Genomic DNA, 19,914 nt, shown 5'->3' on the forward strand with positions numbered 1-19,914 from the left:
AGGATGAGGATGAGGATGATGATGATTGAGCAATAGTATAGTGGGGATTTTAATAAACACATTGGTTCAATGTTGATAATGCAATTTAAAATCCATTTAATATTAGTTAACAGCTTGGAAATTGATTAAAACAAGATGCATTAATGTTTTAGTAATGGTATGTACATAATGTAAGAATGGCACAAGCCCAAGACAAATAAACACTATTGATTTAGTTAAATATAATAATTGAAACAAATATGGAACCATTTTGGTAAGCATTCAGATTGTATTTAATTTATTTTATTTAACTTGGTAAATGGAAGAAACACAATCCGCTTATTAGCCTCCAAATTTGTAATCTTATCCACTTGAAGAAACATAACTCTCTTTTAAACAAACGTGTACTCACTTCAAGACTTCTGGTTTGCAGGGTATCATGAAGGCTGAGGTATTTTGCCTTAACATGCATATTAATGTTGTTTGTTTAAGCTTGCAATGCATATTTGCTTTGATATTCACATTTGGGGGAGAAATTGGCATTCAAATTTCCCACCTGCTGTTTCATTACCTAACCATGAATATGTTCATGTGAGAGATATGGGGGTGAGGAAGGAATGTACCCTGAGTGGTTTGTGCCCACTGTCGTATTCATGTTGTTTCAATACATGTTTCCCAGAAAAAAACTACTTTTTGGAAAACGTCACTAATCTGCTGGTACAAATGAAGCTGACCCATTTATAATCCTTTCAAAATCACACACTGTATCAACCGTTATGATTACCGTAAAAAGTTGTGTATAAGGCGCACTTTTTTACCCCAAAATTTCATTATAAAAACTTGATGCGCGTTATGCACAACTTCAGCCATGCCAAGACATTTTTTCGCTGTCAGTTACCCAGTAGCGGTAATTCGCATCATTCTGTTTTCCGGTGTTTTAACTGTAACTATGTTAATAATAGTGTTATATTGACGATCTGAATAAGATGAACAAACATTATAAAGTTAACATATATATTTTCTATCTTTTTCAGGTACGTACAGAGCATTGAAATCAAATAAATTTGAAGAAGAGAATGAAAAACGAGGAAGCCATTTTTATTTAAATGTTATTGGTTACTTTTCCCACAATATTATACCCTACTGTACTAGGGTTACACAATTTATTTGGGGGCACTTGTCGATTTACAATAGTATGTCGGCAAGGTATTTCCCGATATATTTAAGATTATTTTTCTTGCTTTTCAAATGTGTTAATAAAATTGATGCTGTGTTTGTTTACACGTTTTCATACGTCTTGTCAAGATTGAGGATGTGATTATTGAGCAATTTGCGTTACCTGTCAAGTTTTGTGTAGCTGGGCTATTATCAAAACATGCGAACCGGCAAACAGCTTCACAACTCCATTGTTTGTTTATCGCCGGTAATGTCGTGATGGTTTTGAGAAGTTTGAGTCGTTAAAGTCTCCTGTCAATTTTAGACACTCGAAAAGAACGCATGATATCGGCATTGTAAATAAAACGCGCGGTTGTGAATTAGTCATGCATGAATAACCAGGTGACAATACCAATCAATAATGTCAGTTTCTTAGTTATAACTAATCCATCCGTTATGTGTACTCCACGATAAAATTGTGGACAGTTTCTTCGGAGACATATGATGAAAACCTTGATGGTATCCTCTTGGAAAGTGTGCATTTCATGCATAATTCATTTAAATCCAAACATTTATTTTTACGCATAATATGATTAAAAAAAACACCAACTAGTTGTATCGTTATCGTCTTAAAAATAATTTATAATTGAAGCAATAAAAGAATAAGTAAGATCGGCAATGTAAATATAACGATTTTCAGTTAGCCTGCGGTACGGAATTTTTCCCCCGATTTTTTTGCTTCAAAAACTTTTTTTCCCGATTTTTTAGCTTTAAAAAGTAGATGCGCGTTATACATAAATGCGCCTTATACACAACGTTTTACGGTAAAAGTAAGCTATCATTGATTGATATAATGGACCAGCGTTGTTTGTACCAGGGTGATGAGTGGGTGTTTCTAAACTGGTGCTTTTCAGGATAAGTCTATTGTCTGAGTATGCAGGCAGTTGGCTTAGAAAGTACTGCTTTATAGTTGCTGAATTAATTGATAACAAAAGCGCCTGAAGGCATTGAAAGTCTATTGGCAGGATACAGGGAAGATTTAGCTGAAGTAAATGTTTAAGAAACAATTAAATGAATTACAGTCTAAATGCTCTTGTTTTAATTAATGTTATCATTACATCTATTTAGGAGACTGAACGACTTTTTTATTTGGAAGCTTTCCTTTTTTCTCGTTTTGTTGTGACTATTCATTATTCTGTTATGATCGTTTCATTTTTAGTTGTGAGCGTTAGACATTGGGTTCTTATATTAAAAAAACACTCAGACATCCTAATCATCCATGAAGTGTTTATTCGTTCAAAAGGTGCTGTTCAACTCCTGCCATAGGTAGTAAATCGAGCCTTATTAGATTAAGCTCCATTTAAACACAATATGATGGGCATTCTGATCTGGGTAAGAGGCTATTTAAATATTTTAATGGTTTAGAGATTATTTTGGGTAGGGTATAATTGTGCTACCTATTACTGTCATGGATAATCCTGGATGGACTAAAAAATGTTAATGGCTACTGTCAGAAATTTGTCTGAAAGGTTTGGCTGGAAGGAAGATAGTTGCAAGTTAGTGAAGATGAAAGGGTGGGTAAATGTGGTACAGCCCTACTGACAGGCAGTCAGATGACAGATATGGTAAAGCCATTCACTGACCACACATAGAACACAAGCAATTATCCATGGTTAATTTAACAAATTAGATTCTTTCAGATTTTTCAATCCATTAACTTCAGGAGCAGACTTAACTGGTGGGTTGTTGTAACCAGAGAAGGAGATAACACATGCTGCTTTACTTCAGGGGCAGACCTATATGTAGGTGGTGGGTTGTTGTAACTTAAGAACAAATTGACCACTATATTCACATGTCTGAACTTTTGGTTTGTTTTAGAAGCTGTATTAGAATGTGAAACCAAGCCTCCAGGTGATGTAAAGGGTCATTTGGTTACTTGCTTCAGTGCTCCAGCTAGGCCTAAATGGAAGGGCGCCCGACCCTGCCCTTCTGAAGCCCTGCCCTGCCATGGCCCTGCCCTTCCATGTCCCCAGCCTGCCCTTTCGATAAAAAAATATACACTTCAACACCGTTATTTCGAACACCGATAATCCGAAGTCACCGTTATTTCGAAGTATTTTTCCGGTCCCGATTTTGGTTCTTCTTTTTTAATGTAAAATTTCATTGTTAATCCGAACTTCGTTAAACCGAAGAAATCGTTAATTCGAAGTGATTCTGTCGGTCCCAACACTATAATTCGCACCTAATTATCAATCTTTAATCCGAAGTCAAAACTGCAAAATACTGAGCGTAATTTCACACCTTTGTCGTGGCGCGTCAAAAGCCGATAATTACACCTTTGTCGTCTGCGCGAACGCCGGTGTTCAGAGAGACATTGCGTATTATTTAAAAAAAAGGTTAATTAATTTCCGAAAATGTATTCATATGTATGTATGTCTGATAATTTGTGCTATTCGTTTTATTTAATATGTTCTGTAAATAGAGAAAAATAAAAACAAGAATAAGAATCGTTATATTCCCCCGTTTGTTACTTTCTTTTACCGTTTGTTACGGTTCTTTAATCCGTTAATTCATTTCCAAAAAATGTATTCGTCTGTATTTACATGTATGACAATTTGTGCTATTCCTTATATTTTATATGGTCTGATAATTTGAGATATTCGTTATATTTTATATGTTCAGATAATTAGCGCATATCCATTATATTTAATATGTTCTGTACTTAGAGAAAACATAAAAAGAAGAAAAAGAATCGTTTTATTCCTTCGTTTGTTACAAGTAGAAATCTATTGCAATCTGACTAGTTTACTTTTTTTAAGTAAACAACTATTAATAGTAGCGTTTAACTGAACCATGCGAGTTCCACAACGTTTTATTATTACAGAATCCTCAGAAGTCGTCTGTCAAATGTTTATTTCGAATTATCGTTAAACCGAAGTTTTTTTAACGGTCCCGACGACTTCGAAATAACGGTGTTGAAGTGTAATTAAAAAAATTTTTTTGGAGACATATTATAATTTATAAATCTCTTATTTCATTTTTATTAACTTATTCCTTATTGTACACATTTTATTTGCATGGTTTAATAATAATGGAAATAATATGTTCTAACAATCTAACAATTGTTAATAATATAAAAATTAGTATGCAACAGGGCGCATTCTTAGGATATGACTGCGCACTCCAAAGTGCCCTTTTGACAAAATACTGCGCGCTCAAAAGTGCCCTTATGACAAAATACTGCGCGCTCAAAAGTGCCCTTATGACAAAATAGCCCCCCCTTCCCTTTGCAAATGCTAGCTGGTGCACTGCTTGCTTATAACAACATTAATGACTGCACTTGCTCAAAATAAAATTGAAGATGGATGAGTGCAGACTTCATCATTTCGGCACATCTGGGTACAGAAAGGTTTCATTATCATATTTCTGACAGTTTTATGTGAAGTCATTTCTGCTTAAATGCAGACAGTTTTCATGTTTCAAAATAAGGATAAGAATGTATTTTATGAGTGAAACCAGAGTACAGCTCAGTGGTTGTGTTCCCAGATAGAAGACTGCCCCTCCTACTTTAATTGCAATTCAGCATATCTTGGGTATTACTGTTTTCATGGTAATATAATGTATTGTTGGTAGTAATCTTCCAGTGGCTGTCTGGTTTTGATTGGCGCCACAATTGCGCTGAAAATAGATGGACCTGGAATTGAAATTCTATTTATTATTTGCATATTAATGATATCATATTTTAGTAACTTCAAAGGGGAATAAGTTGTTAAAACAAATGTATTGGTAATTGGTTATTATTATTTAGCAAATTTTTGGCTATTTTCTTTGACAACTAGAAACACAATCAACAGAGGCTGAATAAATCGGTTCCTTTAACCCATTTATGCCTAGTGTACTCCCCCATCCTTCTAAATTGGATCAATTTATTTCCAAAATTAGGGATGTCTAGTATATTTATTTCTATATTTAGAATATTTCTTACAGAAATTCCTTTAAGCAAACAGCGCAGACCCTGATAAGACGCCGCATTATGCGGCGTCTGATCTTGGTCTTCACTGTTTGCCAAGGCCTTTTTTCTAGACGCTAAGCATAAATGCGTTAATGTTTGGCTTTAATAGGAACACTCTCGATCTTGATGGTAATTAAACTAAATATAATTTTCTTAATTTTTAAGGTCTTCCATAGATCATATACTAAATTCTGTCGTTGTTTTTTAGCTCGGCGTTTTCGGAGAAAACCCGAGGTATTGTCATGGCCAGCTTGTCCTGTCGTCCATCGTCTGACGTCCACAGTCCGCGTCATGCTAAAAACTTAACATTGGCTCTAGAATCAAAGTGCTTCCACCTACAACTTTGAAACTTCATATGTAGATGCACCTTGATGAGTTCTACACGCCACACCCATTTTGGGGTCAATAGGTCAAAGGTCAAGGTCACTGTGACTTTAAAAAAAATAAATTCTGACAAGCTTTAATTGATTAAAAACTGCACCCGTTGCCGAGCGTGGCACCCGTTATGCGGTGCTCTTGTTTTATTAAATTTAGTTTGTTTTAAATTATAATGTATTGGCAAACAAGGTTGTTTTCTTGTCTAAAGTCTTAAATTATTGTTCTTACATATTGGTCTTGCTATTGCTCTGTTCTATGAATAATTCTATAGCATTCATCATATCCTTATTTACATGGGCAATTATTTCAATCTTGCCCCGCAATAAGTTTGTATTTATTTGTGATAAAATATCTATGATGTGCCGTTATTGCGTATAGAGTTTCATTTATGCAAGTTTTAACAATGATACATAGATAAGAAGAGGGAAAACAGGCTTAAGTGTTTGTTTGAATTGTGGGTAATTTTTTGTCAAATGAAATTTCGTAGACTGATTAATGTGAAAATCATAGCTACAAACTTGTGTTCTACTAAGGCATGTTGTCTCCTATGTAAAAAATAAGCTCTTACTCATTTACCCTTGCATAAATCTAGGTCACAATGTGCATGCTTGATGCAAGTGAATCATAATATAAACACTCACTTACCTAAATTTTGCAACATAAATACCATATCTTATTTGAAATTATAGAAATATTTATAATTATGTGTACTCATGGTTGAATCAGCAAAATGTTTCCAATTGAAAAGAGCAGTGTACTTTGTTACACTTATGTTGGTCCATACATCAGAAGACCATGTTGATGTTGGTTCAGCTAGTCAAACTGTTTACATCCATTCTGTACCAAACGCAGGGTTTTTTTTTAGAAAAAGGGGAAGACGCTGGACGCTGAGTAAAAGGGGAAAATCGAGCGCGAAAGAGACATATTTGGGGAAAAAATAAAAACTGTTCATTTCAATGTCTATAACTCACCTACAAACTTCAGGGTTTTATTTAGAAAAAGAGGCATGTCTCTGACCTTTTTGTTCTTAAACACATGAGCAAGTAATACTTGAAGTATGATATCAAAGTCAAAGTCCTAAATAAAGTTGCAGGTGTAGATCTAATAATGGGAAATGTTTTCAACTGGGGCCGGGGAACGATGTCAATATTATGATTTTAATTTCATGATGAATGGGTTGACGATCTAGATCTGTTACAGTATTGGAAGGGAAAGGTGCGGCAGCTGCCGATAATCTACTTTCACTTTCACAATAATCCGACAGTATTAATCGATGTTGATTACATGTAACTCCGAATCCTGCTGGGTTTCAACGGTTTTTGATGATTCATTCTTAAAAAATGCGTCAACTCAAATAATATTTTCCGAGTCCGAAGGTTTTATTTTGTTCGTGTATGAACGCCAATTGTGAGACTTTTTTCTGTTTTAACGTTTATATCTTGGCTTTCACATAACCCGGATGAAAATTCGACTGGTTTCCGGTAATTAATTGATGAAACACCCTTCTCGCGCAAGACCAGAATCCAGTAAAATAGTCACATGATTAATACGATTAGTTGCCCGGTTTCCATGACGTAATTTAAGAGCTATATATAGAATCACTGGGATTCCCAGATTTGAGTGTTCGTCGGGAGACAGAGAGAAAGCGAGATCGTTGTACAGGGTACAAATTGGTTAAGTGTTGACTTCCCAAAAGAAAAAAAACCCATTTCTTTGAGGGTAAAATATTATATTTTGGTGAAAAATTATATTTTTGGAGGGGAAATGGTATTTTTAAGGGGAAAAATTCTGGTAGGGGAAGACGCCGAATATCGGCGTCACTTTCTTAGTAAAAAAACCCCCTGAAACGCCATGAAAATGTTTGTATGCATAATTATTATAATAGACAAGTTAAAGTGGAATGATCAGTCAAATCCTCCAATGACTTGGTTATTTATAGCACTTGAATTATCAAAATGGAGTTTAAGCTATTTACATTCTCTTTACTAGCAGTTCCAATACAATCTTAATCAGTTTGTTTGTAAATATAGTAAAAATATCTTCAATAAGTTCTATAATCACCCAAGGTATACTAGGGGTGGTCGATTTATAGCCCCAAAATTTGTTAATAACCCTTTTTAGATGTTTAGATTTTGTATATTTAACAGCATAATCTGATATTCACGAAAATCAGATTTTGAAATGTTTAAGGTTATTCAAATACCTTAACCCTTTCCTGCTCGAAAGCAAAGCGAAAACGGTCATATGCAACCAGCATAAAACTAGAACAGCCTGCGAGTCACTAATGCAGTCACTAATTTAATTAATTGTGCAAATTGGACAGATATTAATTTGCAGCTGATGGGTTTGCATGGAAATCTTTTTCAATTTTTATCAGCCATTGACCATTGTTATAATGCATGCTGTGCTTAAACATAGCTTTGGTGAAATAAATCATGACAGTTCATGAAATAAACATGTTTGTTCTTATCCACAGTTCATAAAAATATATGAATCAACAGCCAGTGTTCACCAGAAGCATCTGCAGTTGGCGATTTCACCGGTTACATACAATCTTGATGCCGGCTACTTTCCCCAAAATATTAATTGAAATGTTGCAAATACACTAGTCCTGTGTTTTTATGCTTCCCCAAAATTTATTTTGCATCGCGGCGAAATGCGCCATGTCGCTGCATACTGACGCGGCTTCAACAGCCGAGCTTGACTCCGCAGATCACGAAATATGTTTGTTCCGCGTTGGCTGTACTGTATATGAAATCACTAACTGCTGCTTTACAATAGGCAGATTAAGAACAGTTAAAGAATTATAAATATGCTCCTCATCCTTTCATTCAGTGTCAACCATACACATTTGAAGAAATGTTCATATCTAAATGTTAATGATACACATTCAATAACTATTCATTGGAGTGTTCATCAACAGTTCTTGATTGACTTAAATTTCTCTTGGGGAGGGTTCATGAATTCTAAAATGTTTCTGAGACATCAATGCAAAGTGTTCATCATACATAAAAGTCATATGTATTGGAAGAACTGTTCATGTGTCGACGTTCATGATATCTATTAAAGGAAAATTAAAGAACTGTTCATGAATATTTAATTTCTTTTGAAATCATGAACTGCATATCAGAAGTGTCAGAATGGAGACGGTTCATGAATTCTAAAATGTTTTTGAGACATCAATGAATGTCAACGTTCAGTAAATAATTTCAATAACAAATACAGAGTTATTCATGATCAGTTCCTAGTAGGCTTTACATTCTAATGAAATGGTTTTCTGTATTTCACAATGTTAAGCAAGGACAGTTCATTAACACTAGTATGTTTCCCAACCATTTGTTTAGTGTTCACTAACTAATTGATGGAACTTTATGAATTTAAGTTCATGATCCACATCTAATCACAAATCAATGGATATTCATGACTGCCATTTCAAGGATTTATCACAATTTCATGAGCAGGGAATGAATGTCTGCCTGTAGCAATAGACCTCACTTGATAGCATCATACTTGATATACTCATATCTTTTTATACGTCACCATCAAGGCCTCCCTTGATAACAACAGACTTGATATACTCATATCTTTTAATACCTTGCCATCAAGACCTCACTTGATAGCAACAGACTTGATATACTCATATCTCTTAATACATGACCATCAAGACATCACTTGATAGCAACATACTTGATATACTCATATCTCTTAATACATGACCATCAAGACCTAACTTGAAAGCAACAGACTTGATATACTCATATCTCTTATTACATGGCCATCAAGACCGCACATGATTGCAACATACTTGATATACTCATATCTTTTAATACCTGGCCATCAAGACCTCACTTGATAGCAACAGACTTGATATACACATATCTCTCAATACCTCACCATCAAGACCTCACTTGATAGCAACAGACTTGATATACACATATATCTCTTAATACATGGCCATCAAGACCTCACTTGATAGCAACAGACTTGATATATTCATATCTCTTAATACATGGCCATCAAGACCTCACTTGATAGCAACATACATGTACTTAATATGCTCATATCTCTTAATACCTCACCATCAAGACCTCACTTGATAGCAACAGACTTGATATACTCTTATCTCTTAATACATGGCCATCAATACCTCACTTGATAGCAACAGACTTGATATACTTATATCTTTTAAGACCTCGCCATCAAGACCTCACTTGATAGCAACAGACTTGATATACAGATATCTCTCAATACCTCACCATCAAGACCTCACTTGATAGCAACAGACTTAATATACTCATATCTCTTAATACATGGCCATCAAGACCTCACTTGATATCAACATACTTGATATGCTCATATCTCTTAATACCTCACCATCAAGACCTCACTTGATAGCAACAGACTTGATATACTCATATCTCTTAATTCATGGCCATCAAGACCTCACTTGATAGCAACAGACTTGATATACTCATATCTTTTAATACCTCGCCACCAACATTACTGTTATATCCTGTGGGTACTTTAAACCCTTGCCAATAAAAATTACTTTAACCTTTAAAAGCAGGGGACAAAAATTCCACTCGTCCGCTCGTATTGACAATTGAAATCTTGAAAGGACGAGTGAATTTCCCTAAAGCTCTCGTCCTACAGGACGAGTGAACAAAAGCTGATGTTAGAATATGTATTTTTTTACCAGTAAGACTCTTTTCATTAAATAAAATCATTTTCATAAAGCATATCTATACCGAAAGTAGAACGTGAATGAACCGGAAATTGTAATTGTAAATTTTATACAGCAGGTGCTGTCGAAAGTGACCATATATCCGGATGAAAATATTTTGGATGACATGTTAATTTAATTTCTTTTTAGTAGTGTTTTAACCAGTTTAATGATATATTATTGATTTTAAAAACACAACTTCCATGAACATAATTATTTCAAGAAAAGTCAATATATGATACTGCACGGTAAACTCAAACTTTGTATCCAAGAGAAGGTGTTGAAATTAATGAAGTGCAATGTTCTTAACTATCGTATATGCTGCTTTTTAATAACTAATGATTCAGTGTTCCATTTGTGAATCGTGACTCATAAATTGTGGATATGATTGTCAATTGCTCAACAATCCATATATATTTCTGACCATTTTTTTATTTTCTTAATATAAGTTATGAATTGATCTTAGAAATCAAATGTATTACTTAATTAAATACATTTATAAATATAAAGAAATAATCTTTAGATTATCTTAATATTCTCAGGCCTGTTGGTCTTAGGGATGTGTGGGTTGATGAGCAATTTCTCCTTTTATCACAATTATTTCTACCCTACCTGATCATTTCCTTCATATTGCATTTTAATTTAATTGACGTCTGCAACCTCTTTCAAATTGGGCAAGTCCAAAATGTGTCGTTTGTTAAAGGGTTGAGGCATTTTGATTCCTATGGGTCTTGTGAATCTGTTTCAAATCAAATGCATAGATTTGATCTTCAGCATCTAAAAATATGTGAAATAGAAAGAACGACAATATCTTTTGGAGAGATAAATGTACCTACGTTATAAGCAAAGGACCTGTTCAACAATTCCTCTTGTTTCCCTCAATTTGGATTGGGTAAAATCGCGTTCTTTTGACTAAAATAGTAAAATTGGGGTTGTTTTGTTTCTATTTGCTACTTTATTATCGAGAATTAGAGTTTTTTTTAAAGATTATTATGCCCCCCTTCGAAGAAGAGGGGTATATTGCTTTGCTCATGTCGGTCGGTCTGTCGGTCGGTCTGTCGGTCCGTCCACCAGGTGGTTGTCAGATGATAACTCAAGAATGCTTGGGCCTAGGATCATGAAACTTCATAGGTACATTGATCATGACTCGCAGATGACCCCTATTGATTTTGAGGTCACTAGGTCAAAGGTCAAGGTCACAGGTGAAGGTCACAGTTACTGGAAATAGGCATTTTAAGGATTTAGCATGGTTCAAACAAGGGAAACAACTACCGTTTATGCATGTTCTTTTTGTTACAGCATTTGCCTCCCTTGTTATATATTTAAATTTTACCAAATGTAAGGCTAACTGCATTTTTGTAATGCATTGTATCAATAACCACCACCACCACCGCCGCCGCCGCTGCCGCCACCACCACCACCACCACCACCACCAACCGTTGTTCACAGTGACAAAAAACGTATTCACACAATGGCTGCTACTACAACTTATAGCCCATATAGGGGGGCATTCTATAGATTTAGATGGGAAATGAACGTATTGTTACAATTTACAAACAAGATATTTTTTTGAAAACCTTAAAATGTGATAATAGTAATGTGTGTGAACTAATTTTAGGAAAATATTTACTTTTTTAGATCGGGAATGAGGCAAACTTCCGCACCCAAATTTTACCAAAAAAGCGCACAAAACTTGATTACACAATTGTAAGATGACATTATGAAATGCTATGATGTACTTAATTCAGTACGTGCATGCAAGTGTCTCGCGTGGTTACAAGCACGTATTATGTAGATAGGACCTGACAAGTGGCTGAATAGACAAGAAAAGGTTATTTACATATGTCTGAGTTGCTTTTAAGTTGCATTCAATCACATTATGTGGTAATGTGATATCATGTTGTCTGTTGTCACTTCATTGATAAGAGATCTGGAGGACTAAGTGTGAAACCTTCAAGCTTGAATTAGTTGATGGATGATGTGTTTTCATATGTGTTGTATCCCATGTTGATCATTCAAATTAGTTATGTAAATTTTAGGGTGTGCTTTTATTCACTTTTTCGATTATGTTGTAGCTGAAATTATATAAGAAAATGTTTGCCATTAAAGACTCTGATTATGTCAATAATCAGTATTTTTTATAATTTAAAGGTATCCAATCAGATATTTTAACATATTTAATAAAATGCTTAATATGTTTTTCTCTTAACAATAGGACAGGAAATGGCCCTTAATGTTACACTTTGAAAATGAAATTTCAAATGATAATAGATAACTGACACTTAGTATTGCGATAATAAACAGTCATTTAATTTTGTGCTACTGGAGAACCACATTTGAACCACATTTGAAGGTATTTGTGCATGTTTCAACATTGAAAATGATGTGAAAAAGAGAAGAAATAAACTAGGTAAATAGTGCAACTACCTTTAAGGACACTTGACATGGCAATAAATATGAAAGGATATTTTAAGAAAATAGGGCTTGCTAAGCCGTTAGGCACTTAAAATGATAAGAAGGTGTTCAAATCGGTCTATTGGTATGTTAAGGTACTAAATATGTACCTTTTTAATGTAATTTAAATTAGGGAAGTCTTAAGATGGTAGCACAGAGCATATAAAAATTTCGAACAAGAAAATTATGGTATTTTGTAAATGGTCCATTGATGTCCAACATTAAAAATATAATAAAATGTTAAAATGACAAGTGATTTACCATGGTGCTCAAACTAGAAATTGGCCTATTCAATGGAATCATCTTTTAAACTGTGGTACCATAGCTACACTCATAGTATACATTCAAAATACTAAGTCAGTGTTCATCATGTTAGAAAGCAAGTGGCAGTTGGCAGATTGTACACATTATCAGTTGGGGGGGGGATGGTATATTCCTCAAAGTAATTAGTGTAATTGATGAATGCCAGTTGTCTGCAGACCAATTATGAATACTCGATATATTTTGCCTAATCTGGTCTTAAAAATGAATAATATATGTTCATTATATACGCTCTGACGTCTATCAGAATTGTTATACATTTGTGAAATCAAACCACTGGGTTATATAAGCAAATCATGACTTTTGTGTTTAGAAATTATTAAAATTATTGAACCTTCTATATCTAAAGCAAATGTAAATACCTAATATTGAGAAAAAAATTAACATGTGTGTAATTCAACGTGTATGTCTGTGTATTTGCAGGTATGACTATAAGAAGTTGCTGTATAACGCCACATTCTGCCTTGTTCCTCGTGGTCGTCGACTTGGGTCTTTCAGGTAATCCCAATTTGAAAAAACAACCAATTTAAAACATTTTTTTTTAGCTCACCTGAACACAACATAATGATGGTGAGCTTTTGTGATTGCCTTTTGTTTTTCCGTTGTGTGTTCGGCCTCATCTGTAGTGTGTCGTCAACATTTACCTTGTTAACTATAGAGGCCGCATTTATTGTCCAATCTTCATGAAACTGTGAACAGAACATTCCTCACAATGATATCTTAGATGAGTTAATGGTTCCATTAAGTCAAAAAACATGGCTGCCAGGAGGCGTGGCAGTTTTCTTTGTATTGCTATAGTAAAATCTTGTTAACACTCGTTAATATATAACACTCGTCACAATGATGTTTTAGACGAGTTCAAAAATGGTTCTGTTTAGTAGACTGCCAGGGGGCTGGGCAGAAACATGGTCAGAACATTTTGTTCTAATGATAACTGGGCTGAGTTTAAAAATGGTTTAGTCTGTTGAAAAACAGCCGCCTGGGGGCAGAGCATTTTCCCGATATGGCTATAGTAAAACCTTCTAGAAGTCACAATTATCATCGAATCTTTATGAAACTTGGTCAGAACATTTGTTTTTATGATAGCTTGGAATTTTTTCTAATGACTTTGATAGAAAATTCTTCTGGTTTGTAAAATAAAGGTGGCCAGGGAGCGAGGCATTTTTCCTTATATGGCTATAGTGAAAACTTGTTTATACTATATATGCCACATTTGTTGGCCAATGTTCATGAAACTTGCTATTAAAACTGGGTCAAATAAGCTAAAAAACTGGGCAGATATGTCAAATAAAAAAACTGTTAATACTCTAGATTGTTGGGCCAATCGTCGTGAATCAGCTCTCACTTTTTATGCGCTCGGTACGGTGGCATATAACAGTTGAACTGTCCATCTGTCAGTCTGTGCGTCTGTCCGAAAACTTTAACATTGGCGGTCACTTTTGCAATACTGAAGATAGCAACTTGATATTTGGCATGCAAGTGTATCTCATGGAGCTGCAAATTTTGAGTGGTGAAACGTCAAGGTCATCCTCTAAGATCAAAGGTCAAATATACGGCTACAAAGTGGTGCAGTAGGGGGCATTGTGTTTCTGACAAACACATCTCTTGTTCAGAATAGTTAAATTCGTTTGGGTATCAGGTGAGCATCTTAGGACCTATTTCCCTCTTGTTTTATATTTTTTTTAGCTCACCTGAGCACAACATGCTCATAGTGAGCTTTTGTGATCGCTTTTTGTCAGTCGTGCGTTTTGAGCCGTCAATATTTGCTTTGTTAACTCTCTAGAGGCCACATTTATAGTCCAATCTTCATGAAATTTAGTCAGAAGATTGGTCTCAATGATATCTTAGATGAGTTCGAAAATGGTTACCTTTGCTTGAAAAACATGGCTGCCAAGGGGGGGGGCATTTTTCCTTATATGGCTATAAATGGCTATAGTAAAATCTTGTTAATACTCTAGAGGCCACATTTATTGTCTGATCTTCATGAAACTTGGTCAGAAGATTCATCCCAATAATATCTTGGATGAGCTCGAAAATGATGCCGGTTCGTTGAAAAACATGGCCTCCAGGGGGCGGGGCATTTTTCCTTCAATGGCTATAGTAAAACCTTGTTAACACTCTAGAGGCCACATTTATTTTCCAATCTTCATGAAACTTGCTCAGAAGATTTGTCCCAATGATATCTTGGATGAGTTCAAAAATGGTTTTGGTTGCTTTAAAAACATGGCCACCAGGGGCGGGCCATTTTTCCTTATATGGCTATACTGCATGTATATGGCTATAGTAAAACCTTGTTAACACTCAAGAGGCCACATTTATTGTCCAATCTTCATGAAATTTGCTCAGAAGATTGGTCTCAATGATATCTTGGATGAGTTCGAAAATAATTATGTTTGCTTGAAAAACATGGCCAGTGATTTTTTTTGCTTTAATTTGTTACAGCCTGTGCCATTTGAATTGGGAAAATTAGCGCGATAAACCGTGAAATTGGGAAAAAAAGCGCGATTAACCATGAAATTGGGAAAAATTAAGCATTATAAATAGGATTATAAGTAACAGAAGTGATATTGTTTTTAAGTGCATGTTCAGGGAGTTTTCTAGAAAAGGAGTCTGGTCAAATTGGGATTTTTTTTAATCAATAAAAGTGGCAAGTTTGGGAATGATTTATGGACAAAAAATGACTACATTCAAGTTATATATTTTGTAAGATGTTTAAAAAATAAAGTTGAGACCTAGATTTAAGAAATCATAATTAAGTTATATGAGACTTCTTTAAAAAAAAAAAAAAAAAAAAAAAAAAATTTTTTTTTTTTTTTTTGGAAGTTGAGCTTTTTTTGGGAAATTTTGGTCAGATTTTTGGGAAAAAACGTGTATTTTTGCGATTGGGAAGCAGCCGAAAATCGGCTGTAAATTTGAGCAAAAAAAATCACTGATGGCTTCCAAAGGGTGGGGCATTTTTCCTGATAATTATGGCTGTTGTAAAATCTTGTTAACACTCTAGAGGCCACATTTACTGTCCAATCTTCATGAAACTTGGTCAGGAGATTCATCCCTATAATATCTTGGACGAGTTAAAAAATGATGCCGGTTGGTTGAAAAACATAGCTGCCAGGGGGCGGGGCATTTTTCCTTATATGGCTATAGTAAAACCTTGTTAACACTCTAGAGGCCACATTTTTTTCCCTGATCTTCATGAAACTTGCTCAGAAGATTTGTCCCAATGATATCTTGGATGTGTTCAAAAATGGTAACTTTTGCTTGAAAAACATGGCTGTCAAGGGGCGGGACATTTTTCTTATATGGCTATATATGGCTATAGTAAAATCTTGTTAACATTCTAGAGGCCACATTTATTGTCCAATCTTCATGAAACTTGGTCAGAAGATTCATCCCAATAATATCTTGGAAGAGTTCGAAAATTATACGGGTTGGATGAAGAACATGGCCTCCATGGGGCTGGGTATTTTTCCTTCTATGGCTAGGCCCTCTTGCTTTAAGAAGTGTCTAATGATTATAATGCAGACAGCATTACAGTTTGTTTTGGTACATCCATAGGTTACCCAAACATTACACAGTTTATTTGATAGATCCATAGGTTACCCAAATATTGCTCAATTTGTTTAATACATCAATAGGTTACCCAAACATTAGACAGTTTGTTTGATACATCCAATGATTACCCAAACAGTGCACAATTTGTATGCTACATCCATAGGTTACCCAAACATTACACAGTTTGTTTGATACATCCATAGGTTACCCAAACATTACACATTTGTTTGGTACATCCATAGTTTACCCAAACATTACACAGTTTGTTTGGTACATCCATAGGTTACCCAAATATTACACAGAATGTTTGATACATCCATAGGTTACCCAAATGTTACACAGTTTGTTTGATAAGTCCAAAGGTTACCCAAACATTACACAGTTTGTTTGATATATCCATAGGTTACTCAAACATTACACAGTTTTTTTGATACATCCAAAAGTTACCCAAACATTACGCAGTTTGTTTGATAGATCCATAGGTTACCTAGGCTAAACATTACACAGTTTGTTTGATACATTCATAGGTTACCCAAACATTAGACAGTTTGTTTGATACATCCATAGGTTACCCAAACGTTACACAGTTTGTTTGATAGATCCATAGGTTACCCAAACATTACACAGTTTGTTTAATACATCAATAGGTTACCCAAACATTACACAGTTTGTTTGATACATCCATAGGTTACCCAAACATTACACAGATTGTTTGATACATCCAAAGGTTACTCAAACATTACACAGTGTTTTTGATACATCCAAAGGTTACCCAAACATTACACAATTTGTTTGATACATCCATAGGTTACCCAAACATTACACAGTTTGTTTGATACATGCATTCTGCTCAGACTAATCAGGGACGATATTTTCCTGGATTTTTGTTCGGAAGAAGCTTCCTTAAAATGAAATATACCATTCAAGCACAAAGTTTCAACACTGATAAGCCTGTGCAAACTGCATAGGTTATTATGGTATGATACAAAATGCACATGAATATAACCCAGTTTTTTTCAGAATTGACTCAATGATATTGCTAAGGCTATTATAGTCTCCTTAACTGGTCCCAGATGTATCTTGTTAACTCCACTGGCCAAAGGCCAGCGGGGCTTATGTCATGGTCCTGTGTCCGTCGTGCGTGCGTCCGTGCATTAACTTTTTCTTTAAACATCTTCTTCTCCTAAAGTACTGGTCCAATGCTGATGAAATTTCTCAGGAATGTTCCTTGGGTGAACCTCTTTCAAATTTGTTCAAATTATGCCCCTGGGGTCAAATTTGACCCCGCCCCGGGGTCACAAAATTTAAAATTTGCTGATATAAGGCCTATTTTGTGAAAACTTTCAAAATCTTCTCGGCCATAACCATTGGGCCTAGGGTTATCAAATTGGGTATGTAGAGACATCTAATAGTCCTCTACCAAATTTGTTCAAATTATGCCCCTGGGGTCAAATTTGATCCTGCCACGGGGGTCACAAAATTGAACAAATGCTTATATAAAGCCTATTTTGTGCAAACTTTAAAAATCTTCTTGTCCATAACCGTAGGGCCTAGGGCTACCAAATTCGGTATGTAGTGACATCTAATAGTTCTCTACTTAGTTTGTTCAAATTATGCCCCTGGGGTCAAATTTGACCCTGCCCCGGGGGTCACAAAAATGAACATATGCTTAATATATCCGCGGCCCGCGAAATCTCTCGCATTTTACACTGGTAGATTCTGCCTAAGCATTTTTAAAACAGGCGATATAATTGGCTGTCATTTCCCAATCTTCCAATTAAAATCAGTCTCATAAAATGTGTTTGGTATTTCGTATGCAAATGGCGCCGTTGTAAAGCGAAAATTAAAATGATTGAAATGACAAATATCAATCGAATTAACGACTGACATCATATAGTTTGATAGGACAGGCTTTTTCCGCCCTATGCCACGGGTCCGAAATTCGGCCCCATTCCCAATGCAAATCTGGTTGTTTTTTTCCCAATTGAAACAAAAATTCCCAATTAAAAAAAAAAAAAAAAAAAAAAATTTTTTTTTTTTTTTTTTTTTTTTTTTACCCTTTTAATATATAAGTTGACCTGATCTGGTGTAGAAAATAGAAAGTATTGCATAATTAAATTATCTGTTGCCTTGAATTTGTTTTAAGAACTGTAAAATATGTTAATGATTATTTAAGATTTTCCTTTTTTCCTCAAAATCCGGCGCTTCCCGCGATTTTTTTCACCTCAAAAAGGCCAAGCCTTTTTCCCAAATTCAGATTAAAAAACCTGCACTAATCACACATGTTCATAATATTTTGTAAAATTTTAATAATAAGTTATCAAAATAGTCGTTATTTACCAGTTAACGGCTTCTTTGAAATATAAGAAACACTGTTTTAAATAATTGACATGCGATAATTTTTCCCAATTGAGCCAATTTTGCGATTAATTTTTTTCCCAAAATGGGGGTTTTCACGACGCGAAATTCCCAAAATTCCAGTGTGGCGTTTTCCCAAAATGGAGCGGAAAAAGCCTGTAGGAATAATGAAATGTGCTTGTCAACAAAAAAGAATACGTTTTAGATGCAAGAAACACATATTTTGTGTAGAAATGTGCACAGTGAATTTGTGTCACGGAAACCAGTGTTTCTGTTTGCAAATTGGGAGTACAGTCTACTCGAGAAGTGTTATAATATGTGAAATAGAAAGAACAGCAATATCTTTTTGAGAGATAAATGTACCTACGTTATAAGCAAAGGACCTGTTCGACAATTCCCGGACTTTTTAGTCTGTTTAGTGAACACTGTAGTAACGTTTTCCATACATAAAAAATGCTCACCCTTCCAACTTTAAGCGCCCAGTTGGACGAGGGATAGAAAGAGAAATTCACATGCTTGAGTACATTTCAACCCATGCGCATTGCACGTTTTTTTCGCATAAAAAAACAGTGGAGCGATAAAGGGCCACCATGGCCCTCTTGTGTATGATGATATTTCTTACCAGATTAGATTCGAGTTCTCTTATGCTAGAGTGACCTCAGTTTTTTAATGTACAGGAAATGGGGAGAATTAATACACTGTAGAAAGACTAGACTGTGTCAGATATATTTCTTTATTGAAAGATGATGCTGTCTACAGTTTGAAAATAGCTTTCTGAGTTAAGAAAAATGTTTGTTAGATTGTTAAGTAAATTTTCAGTATCTGAGTAAAACGAAATATTGTCAAAAAAAAAGTTTGTACAATTATAGCTGGCAAATTATTTTGCATAGAATAGAGATTTCACGATTAGGTGTTTTTTTTATTGAACAAAATCACATTTTAGAACATTTTTCTGTTTTCAAGGTTTGTTAATTGAAATGCA

General features: G+C 34.8%; 1 protein-coding gene across 1 annotated transcript in view; it reads left to right on the forward strand.

Annotated features, from left to right (window-relative positions):
• Positions 1–19,914, forward strand: part of LOC127857791 (exostosin-1-like) — a 112,333-nt gene that overhangs the window by 45,655 nt on the left and 46,764 nt on the right. Inside the window, exon 2 of the mRNA XM_052394457.1 lies at positions 13,446–13,520. Coding sequence (XP_052250417.1) covers positions 13,446–13,520 — 75 coding nt within the window. The remainder of the gene's footprint in view (positions 1–13,445; positions 13,521–19,914) is intronic.

This window comes from Dreissena polymorpha, chromosome 14 (genome assembly GCF_020536995.1).
Source record: "Dreissena polymorpha isolate Duluth1 chromosome 14, UMN_Dpol_1.0, whole genome shotgun sequence".
Lineage (NCBI taxonomy): Eukaryota > Metazoa > Mollusca > Bivalvia > Myida > Dreissenidae > Dreissena > Dreissena polymorpha.